The sequence below is a fragment of the Temnothorax curvispinosus genome, unplaced genomic scaffold (genome assembly GCF_003070985.1).
Source record: "Temnothorax curvispinosus isolate PA1 unplaced genomic scaffold, ASM307098v1 QBEX01016115.1, whole genome shotgun sequence".
Taxonomy (NCBI): domain Eukaryota; kingdom Metazoa; phylum Arthropoda; class Insecta; order Hymenoptera; family Formicidae; genus Temnothorax; species Temnothorax curvispinosus.
Window position 1 is genome coordinate 1 of NW_020225895.1, and position 10,908 is coordinate 10,908.

The following is a 10,908-nucleotide window of genomic DNA, read 5'->3' on the forward strand; positions in this document are numbered from 1 at the left end:
ACACACACACACACACACACACACACACACACACACACACACACACACATTCGTTAGAAGGAACGAGGGCGCGCCGTTTAAAAAAGCATGCAAGAGTGCATCTCATTGCGCGGTAGAAAAACAACAACAAAAAAAGAAACAAACAAATTTGTAGGGCTAAAGTGGTTTTGATACTATACGAAGCACCGAGAGCGAACTTTTTCTTACGACGAGACTTAACGATATTTTTTTAGACTCCGCTAACGAATCGACTAATAAGAAAAAAAGAGCTATGCTAACTCACGCGCGTGCGCATGCCAATCGCGATCGGAACTTCGCGGCACGTCGACTGGTTAACGCGTTCCTATCCAACAATCCAGCCGATTTTCCCCTGACCTCTCATCCTGATCGACACTCATTATCGACGAGCGCACCCGCGGATCCCCCGAAACCATCCGAATCCCCGAGCAGACCTCCCTCGACTCTCCGGAATGTTTGAAACTCCAAACTCTCGGGCTCGAGAGAGCCGAATCTGCGGAATTCTGTCTTCGGATAAATCTCTGAAGTCTCAAGACTCCGGATCGAGCGGTAATTGCGATAAGAACTTGGAGTTCAATCACGTTATCTTGAAATTTTCTGAAGCTTTCAATCAGGCGCATGGCAGACTCCAAAATGTTTGAAACACGTTGGACTTGGAAGCGTTGGAAGCGTGTTCTTAGATATTTATCGTTTATAGTACTTAAAGATCTTCTTTTCCAATATTTCCGTATTAATTAGAAATTGATACTGTACCGAGGCCAACACCGAACGTCAATGTTATCATTATCTACTAAATCGAAATTCCAGAGAAGTATATACATATACATGTAGAAATAAAATACGCTTAAAAACAACTCGGAGCGTCTCGGAAAGTTTTGCTACGTCTTTGAGATTTATTATGACGACGTCGTATTGAACGAAATACAAGATACTGCCCGCCAATCCCGGAAGAAACGTATAGTCAGTCCCCTTTTTCACGCAACTGTTCAAAATAACGCGACCCTTCTTCCTCACTCGGATTTTGTGAACTCGCATTTTGCATTTTTCGCATAAGGGACACAGGAGAGAAATTGTCATCGTCGCAGTTGTTACCAAATGATTTGCGAACCCTCAAGTCATGATTTTTCGAGGTGAGACAGACAAGTGGCTGAAGAAAAAGAGCCAAAGTACTTTTAAACAATTTTACTTTATCTCACAGAATATTTTAAAGAAAGAAGACTATATACTTCAGAGTTGTTGGAATTGGCTTAAAAAAGATCGATTCTCTTCACAGCAATATTTCTATCGCTTCAATTGTCGCCACCGCGCGCGGCTTTTAATTTCTCACAGGCGTGTTTCCTAAACTGATTCGGACATGCTTTTTGTCCGATTATCGAACGTCCTCTGTTCACGCTCGCTCTTACACAAATGTATCGCCATCAACAATCCTCAGACTCCGATCGGTCTCTCCTTCATCAAGTTCGTGTTCGCGCTGTAATCGATAGTTCAAAACCCAGGCGACTCGCAAAGCGACCACCCCGCACGTGGGGGACGTGGGGGTTCCTCCCGAAAGGCTTCTACGCTGCATCTTCTGTGTTAAAGATCCTTTCGATATTGAGCTCCGGCTCAACAGGTCGAGCTCGCGAGGAAGTGGCACACAGGGTGTCGTGTTAAACCTTACACATTGTTGCTCGAGAATCATGCAAGCGCGATATGCGGTTGGACGATTCTTATAGTTATAATTATATAATTACAGAAACATAACGCTTTCGCATCACGTATACGCGGAGCGTTCCAGGACTGGCAATCTCGTCTTTCATGTGCGAGTTGAATTGGTTCTTTTTGGACCAATTTGGAATCGTAGATGAATGGGGATCTGTTCGAAGATCCCTGGAACACCCGCTATTTATTAAAGACCCTTTCTTTTGACAGAGATGTAGTGGTGACTGCGAATGTTAGAACGACGACACAATCTCTGATTTGAAATTCGTATTTCCTGTAATTTCGACCCCGCAGGAACTTGAATTCTTGAAAGTTAGTTCAGGGGGACCCTCTCGCGGCCCCCGAGGTTTTAGCGTAATTTCGAAACATTCTTCAAATAGCGAACAGTCCAAAATGCCAGGCACCTAGGACGTACTCTGAGTCCGCGGAAATGTTGAGTGAATCGCCGTATTCCTAGACCTTTGGGCTCTTCGAATAAGATACTTTGCGTAATTTTAGAAACTTTGCGAAACTTTAAGTCCTTAATTTGCAACAACAAAAAAACGCGCGAAATCCCTTTGGAATGTTGATTCCCAAGATCTTTATGATTAAATTATACATATACATATACGCATATACATATATATATATTTTTAGGCGTAATATATGATTATAACTATGCCTCACATCTCGAGCTGAGAGACGCGACCCGATGTCGCTTGTCGAAACAGTCAGGCGTTTCTGTGATTCCTATAGACTCGAACGGTGTAACGACACTGAGGTTCTCACACTTGAAAAGAAGAAAAAAAAAAAGAATTTACGCGGACGATAGCGCTCGTCCTGCGTCGGGATCCGGCGATCCTGGCGAACGGGGTTTACTTTTCATTCATATAGTCATTCGAGTGCCAACCCGAGACTTAACTCTTTGATTACTAAACGGAGAAGGAAGCGATTCTCATGCGCACGAGATTACTATCTGAATTGTAAAGTCAAAGAGACTTACTTAGAGATTTCGCGCCGGTCATGGTGTTCACGTTTTTTTTTTTTATAGATTGATTAACTTTCAATCGATTAAATTTTGTCCTATCTTTTACCGCTTTCATCATTTTTAATTGTTCATAAAATGTTCATAAAGCTCATTTTTGCATAGTTGCGCCGATATATGCACATCATACATAATTATATCTTTTATTCTAATAAATAAAATGTTGGCAGTGTGCCGACAGTTTGCCAGCAAATTCGAGTAAACTATTGCAGATTGCCACTATCTATTCCGAATTAAGTTCGTGTTCAGTTGGTAGATCCCGATATACGATCTGACAGCAGAATCTCCCATTCTGTAACTATTTAAATGGAATGTATGGTTTAAACGGTCATCACGAAGTGATAAATTTTGTTTGGTTTCTGTAGTCAATCTGCCATCATATTCCAGTTATATTTCTGCTGGCATTTTAACAAGGAAATTTGTTCCATACACTTTGCGAAAACTGTTTTTGACAGATTAGCTATCGTATTTACGACGGAATTATACATATATAATAAACGATGGGACGTATATAAGTGACGAAAGTCTGCATCAGAAAGTATTTCAAGGGTGGGTGTTGAAATTCGCTACTAATTATAATTACACTGAGGGAAAAATATTGTAGAATCAACAAAACAATTTTGTTGATTTCTCAATTTATTGACCCAATTATTTATTTTATTGAATTAAGTACACGTCTATTGTTTGAACAAAATGAAATAATTGAATTCTGAAAATGGTATCATACAAAATCATTTTTTTTAAGTTAATGATCAATTTTGTTAACTCAATAAAATAATTTTGTTGAACCAAGAACATTATAACGTTTTTAAAAATAGTAAATTTATTCAAAGAAATATTTAGTTAATGTTATATTATGTATAATTGATAGTATAAAATATTTAGTTAAAAAGAACAAATCAATATAGTCAACAAACAAAATAGTCAAAAAGAACAAAATATTTTGTACAAATATTTTGTTAAGCCAATCAAATCATCTGCTTGGCAACTAACAGTTTTATTAAATCAACAAAATTTTTTTTTTTGAAAAAAAAAATATATATTTCTCTCAGTGTAGCGTTCACATATACGGGGCGTTATTATAATCACGACTAATAGTTTAAGACGACGGGACGAGGATGCTATCGTCCGCGTCGCTAAGGAACAAATCCCACGCAACGAATCTTGAAAGTAGTCAATATCTAATCAATTCCGAGGGATAGGATCAACTCTCTTAGGGGATAATTAAATGGAAAGGGACAGGGGACGAAGGGTGGGAAACGTAACCCCAAGCAAATAAATTTCAAGTTTATTTACAAGGGGTTATGCTTCCCACCCTTCGTCTCCGTCAAGCGGGAGGACGTGTTTTTCGACGGAGAACGATTAAGTATCTTCCATTATTAGTGACTCGATCATCAACAGTGGGTGAGCGTTACGGATGAGTTTGCCATTAAAATGTGGGGTGCGATTAATACGAGGAAGAGTGTGTATATACGTTACGTGTATTTAATTATAATAGCGACGACATAAACGTAGCGCATATTTTTAAAGGAGAAGAAAATAATACGAACGCCATGGCACTAAGCAACCGATTAAATTGCGAATCCCGCGTTAAAAATAGGGCCCGGTCGATACTCTTTAAAAACTAGCGTTAATCACGAAGCTGATCGATCATTATTAACGAGGGACGGAACGCGCGTATAACTTATTACGATGTCTGTGAACCAACGTGTTTTCATGTCGAGAACAAATAAATTTGCAAATCGGAAGGATTGCGTTCTGAATCTTTTTATTATCCCTCCCCCCCCCTCTCTCTCATTAATCAATTCCCGCGATTAGCTCACTACAGCGCGAAAAACAAGAAAATTATATTCCAAGTAGAAGAAAAGATCGGTGTATTTGTGAAATCGTAGAATAAAACTATATCTTATATATGTTCCTTCTTTACTGAATTAATATATTTGAATCATCTTTGCTTTATTCATTTTTTAATATAATTCCTACATTTTGATGCTTTTTCTAAATAAGTTTTTTCTGAATTTGAATTATGGTTAAAAGTCATCTTTTTTACAATTATTGATAAAATTACAGAAGTGCACTTAAAAAGTTTCGATGTTGTTTAGAGATGTGCCACAATTTCACATCCCATGTAATAATTTATCCTTCTTTTCTTCATGTATTTCAGGCTACAAGTAAAAGATGTTACACTAGCTGATAAATCAAGTAATTTAAAATAATTTTTTTCTTAATAATCTGCTTCTAACTATTCAAACCACGAGAGAATTATATGTTCAACCTTCTTTTAAATACGTAAACATATCCGAAAATTATCTTATATAGCTCAAAATGTATAAGAAACATTTACTTTAAAGAATGTAAAAAAATATTAGTATTTCAATCAATTTTTCAAATGCATCCTCTCACTTTAAGCAGAAAAGGTCAAATGAGGGAAAAGTAAGTTTGGAAAAAAATTAATGCAGTATGTTTGTAATAAACTGTATTTGTCTTTTTAAATGTGTCTATATGTATGCATGCCATTGGTTTTCATGTGTGTTGAATTGAACACTTCCCGTATCGATATAATTTCTCTAGAGACACGTTTTACTCCGTTTCTCTCGAATTTATCTCGTTGCAATTTCAATAAGAGTACGAAGTATAGCTGGCTAGTACATCCAACAAGAATTTTTATATACAGAATGATTCTAGTAACTGGACCAGGTTATAGCTCTTTCTTAAGTCAAGATAGAAAAACATGGTAAAATAGAAGCTATTACTGTTTATTTAGTATGAGACAGATCTACTATTACGTGATTATATTTTTTCGAATAATGCAGTGATGTATACAAGATGCAACGCACTTTTTTTAAAATGGAATCATGCTCTTTTTTAACATAAATCGATTCTTTCTATTATTATATATATAAAAGAATAAGATAAGGTAATCGGAAGGTTAATACTTGTCAGTTATTACACATTTTATATTAGAAAATTACTTTATTACATTAAGTGCTTGACTAACACATTTTCTAATTTGTGAATACACGTTATCTTTTAAATACCTCTATAAAGAAAACATCAAGGGGATTCAAATCAGGTGAACAAGGCTAAAGTGGAGGAATGCGGATTTAAAACAATTTTTCTTTATAGATTTGTATCAAATATCTAGTCACAATACAATTAGTGACCAACATGACAATGTTATGAAAAATATAAAAAAATTTGTTGGAAGATATTTAGAATGTCATGGTAGTGTATTTGATGTAATAATTTTGACAAAATGTGTAATATCCAGCAAAGTATTGACTTTCCGATTCCTAATTCTATTATACAGAATAATGAAAAAAAATCTATTTATGTTAAAAAAAGTATATAATTCCATTTAAAAAAAATGCAATTGCATTTTACTAATCCAGTTAGTTACTAGAATTACCTTGTACCATATATATAAAGATAACTAAAATATTTGAAACAATTACATAATGAGTATATCCGTTTGTTTTTCTGTTCCAAAGTATTTTTAAAAAATCTTTGAATTTTATCGCAATGCGATAAGTAATAAACAGAACTTTTTTTTCATCAGAAGATACTTTTTACATATTTTAATATGTCACTATTGATTATTTCAGTTTACATTGATTAAATCATCGAAATTTTGTTTTCATTCAAATTAATGTTGTCGTCTAAGTAAATGTATAGAATAAAAAATTTGTTCAAAAGTTAGTTCAAATATAAAAATATACAGAAAAGACTGCGTTACAACGTAATTATTTACATGTTTTGTACAAGAAGGAAGTTCTATCTACACTCAATGAATTTAGAGATATATTCGCATTATTGCAACATACTAAAAGTTTGTATTTGATCATTTCCTATATAGCAGTATCTTTAAAAAATTTCTTCTTGACATATTTCAACAAAATCATGCTAAGTCCTATCAATTCGCTTCCTTTTGCGTTTCTTCTTTTTCCGTTTCCTTTGTTGCTTCTTCTTGAACAGGTTTTTCAGGTTCCTTGCTCACGTCTTGCTCGTTAATATTATTTTCGGTTGCAGTTCTCGACCACGAGCAACTTCTACGACCTGGCGACTTTGGCATAGACCAAGAACTACTGCGTGATCTGCGTCTGGGTGACGTGGGTCGTGATTTCGCCCGCGTAACTTTGACGGAAGACGATCTCTCGCCACGCTTGCTCCTATAACGATTCTTGTTGCGGGACTTGGAGCGACTTCTGGATCGCGATTTTCGTTTGGATCTAGAACGACGCGTTCTGGAGTTGGACTTTGATCTAGATGATTTCTTGCGCTTTGTTTTAGAGTTCGATCTTGTTCTTGTTCTCGTTCTCCTCTTCGAGACCGATCTACTTGCCGATTTCCGGCGGTTGCGCGATCTAGAGCGCGATTTCGAACGATGCGATCGCGATCTCGATCTGCGCGATCGTGATCTCGATCTGCGTGATCGTGATCTCGATCTGCGCGATCGCGATCTCGATCTGTGCGATCGTGATCTGGATTTCGACCTTCTCTTGGAGCGCGAATTGCTGCGTCTTCTACTACGCGATCTGGAGACGCTCCTGGATTTTGACTTGGTCCTCGTTCTTGAGATAGATCTATTTATCGGTTTTCGATTACGGTTACGCATCCTCGATTTTTGCTTCGAGTCCCGCTCGACCAGATGTGTAAAATACTCGTAGTATTGTCCATTATATAAATAAGGATTTGCCAACGCATAGTTCATTTCGTATCGTCCCCGACCTCTACCCATAGGTAACATGGGCTGATGGATCGACATCGAATATCCCGACATTGGCGACCGCATCATCTGTGATCTCGCATACCTCGGCATTCTCAACGTATGGAATGGCGCCATTGACGGCAACATTGGTATCCTGTCCATCGATATCGAATCAGAATAGTCATAAGGAAGATTTGCTGGCACAGCATCTGTAATTAATGTTGGGTTATTTTACTACATCTGTACATTTTTATTTCACAGCATTATATGTATAAATAATATTTTGTATGAAACGTACCTTTAGACGAAGTCGCACCGTCGTTTTTTATCAAGACACTCTTCAGTTTTTTCTTATTTGTCTCTTTATCTGATTCTTCCTCGGTTGTGCTACCTGAGCCGGAATTATCACCTTTTTTCCGTTTTTTCTGCGTTTTCTTCTGCTTTTTCTATAACAATAAAAATATTATTAAATGCTAATTCTTAAATAGCGTTGCATTGCAATAATGCAAATTTTACGTAATAAAATAATTAAACACCTTTTTCTTTTTATCTTTCTTTGTTTTCTTCTTCTTGTCCTTATTTTTTTTGTCATTTTCCGAATCTACTTTCTTAGCATTTTCACTTGTTTGATCATTTTTTGTTTCGTTCTTTTTTGCGATGTTTTGATCCAGCTTAATCTCTTTCTTCTCCACTTTCGTCTGTAATTGAGGTACATAATCAGATACGTATTCGTGAATTAATTTTATCGGTTTTATTCAACCTTAAAACGATTTTATCACCAACAATTTATTTTTTGTCACCCACCTTTATTCTGTCAAACAGTTCATCTAATAATCGTATGCTTTCCAACTGCCGTTGAGCTTTTATCAACTTATGTTCTTCCCTAGCGATCTTCATTGAAACCTTGTCCTCTTCTTGCTTACGAAACTTCGTGAGAGCCTTTCGTTTTCGTTTCTCTTCCCGCGTTCGTTGTCGATCTACTTTTGCTAGTGAATCTGCCTCCTCCTTTTTTCTAAGGTTAAAGCAAGAATAATTTTGTATCACAAAAAAGAAATACAATACCGTATTTATAGAATACGTCTTAAAGTATTTTTCTCATTAAAACGCTTACTTCAATTCCTCTTGCCGTTTCTTTTCTGCTTCTTCTCTTTTTCGAATTTTCTCCGCCGCTAAATTGTCCTGCGCTATTAAACGCCTTCTCTCGAATTCCCGATGCGATACCGAACTGTCGCTCATGTGTTTGGTCTTGTCAAAATCAACCTGAATGGAATTATTTCAATCATCAAAAGATATTCGAATTAATAATCTTTTTTTTTTGTTCTGTTTATTTTGAAAATTATTTGTCGCATATTGTCGCGTTTAGAATGTATGTTATCTTACGTTAAGTTAAGTTTACAATTATTAACATTCCAGAAAACATATTATACACATTAGTATTGATGTAGATATACAGTCAAAAAAGTTTTAATGTCACAACAGATATACTATAGAGGCATTGTATTTTCTATTGAATATTACCTTTATTGTCGCCGTCAACGAATTCTGGCCGTCTTTCTTCAACAGTTTCATACCACGCAGAGCGTCCATCGCTCTGACAAAATCCATATATTCGACATACTGTACGTACACGTCGAAAAATAAGCCGTCCTCGTAACTGAACTTATGAATGTTATTACCGAGCCGCATTCTGGATCTGTAGCGATCCGCGGCAGGCACGTCGAGTCTCCTCAACGTGCCCCATTTCTGAAAGATCTTCGTGACTAGCGACTCGCTCGGTACGCTTGCGTTATCCTCGGAGAACCATTTAACTGGCAGACCGGTAATGTGGATAGTGTCCGGTCTCTCGCCGGCCTTCAACTCGTTCATGTGTTTCGCATCCCTGAAATAGGAGTTCCAGCTGTGTTTCGTTGGGAAGTCATCCTTCGTCTCGGCCGCCCGGACCTTAATAAAGTAAAAAATTAATTAATTCCTCCAATGTCACAGATCTCGTTGCTTAAATCTCTGTGTTTAATGCAGAATTGTATTGCGCGATTAAAATTGGTGGCGACATTTACCTTGAGGACGTTGGGAAAGCCGGCGAGATTCAATTGCTGCAGGTCCAGCCTGGCCAACACCCTCGGCAACCTGCATCGGTCCCGCAGGTCGCCCTCCAGCCGAATGAATTCCAGAGTGCTTTTGGCCACTTTCAGGGATTCGAATTCGTCCGGCAGTATAAGCGCGCGTATCTTCTCCATTACCTCCCATGTCGATATTGTTTTGCCTATTTATAGCGCAGTTAAGTTTCTGTAAGAAGCTATCTTTACTAGAGCTGTTGCAAGTGGCTCGTGGCATCGCACGGATCACTTGGAATCATGGTTTCTCTTCCAATAGTTGAATGCTACGTTATTTCTCCTGTCATTCTCCGCTAGAGACAACGTAAATGCAAGTGCATAGACTTGTTGCGATAACTTTATCTCTCAAAAACAAGTTCCTTACAAATTAGCTAATAGAAATAAAGTAATAAGATCACAAATAAACCGTAAGTATTTTCGTGTGTCAAGTTGAATGATTATCGTCGCTCAAATAAATGTTGACAAACATTAACAAAGCGTTAGACAGTAATAAGAAAGATGCAAAAATAGATCCGGAATTCATAACAAATGCAAATTAAGATTAGATGGATGAAACAAACTCAGTATTTAATCAAGATTAAATATAAAATAATAAAAAGAAACTTGAAAAATTAAAGTTTATAAGAACTGTACATTATTCTTGTAATCAAAATATTGGAATTACAAAATTAATACCAAAGTTATGTGATAACTCTAATTTTTTTTAGTCTCATTTAAGAGGGAAAAGTTCTGCTCCTCCATTTTCTAAAAATTCATTATCGCAGCATAACTCTCATTTGATTGATATATCAAGTGAAGTTAAAGAGGAACATTAATACCTACACAGCCCTAATTTTATCATACCAATATATCTTAATAAATATGCCACAAAAAGAAACTTTATAGCATGTAGTATAGCAACATATACAATAAGTAGAAGAACTGCTTAACTTAAATTCTCGAAAATAGGAACTGTATAAATTCAATCGACAAAAATATATATTGCAGATAAAATTTCATAAACAGAGAAAAGTTCAGTTTCTTTTTTGAAATACATGTTGTAGCATTATTGCATTATTAAAAAATATGAATTATGATCAACACAGATCGTTGTTCCAAGATTAAGTATAAGATTTTAAGAGACACAATTAGAAAAAGGAAATTGTATCGACAGAATCCAAAGCATGGTTGATAAAACACGAACATCAGTTAGAATTTAAACATTTGTTTGAGTCCTAGCAGCTGCGCTTTGGCTTCTATTGTCCATGCTGCAATATATAGTTCAGAATCTATTGCTGTACGATATAACAGTTGAGGAAGAAGAGACAAAAAGGGGGAAAAAATAAAGACATAGAAAAGAGGTCCGT

General features: G+C 36.4%; 1 protein-coding gene across 1 annotated transcript; it reads right to left on the minus strand.

The window, feature by feature from the left end:
* Positions 1-5,204: 5,204 nt before the first annotated feature.
* LOC112466381 (serine/arginine repetitive matrix protein 2-like) lies at positions 5,205-9,711 on the minus strand (the record flags this gene model as incomplete). The annotated part of the gene is made up of 7 exons (XM_025034445.1): positions 5,205-7,660; positions 7,750-7,897; positions 7,988-8,149; positions 8,256-8,463; positions 8,563-8,711; positions 8,970-9,392; positions 9,506-9,711. Coding segments are annotated over 7 exons (2,300 nt in total), but the record flags the coding sequence as incomplete, so codon positions are not given.
* Between the last annotated feature and the right edge of the window lie 1,197 nt (positions 9,712-10,908).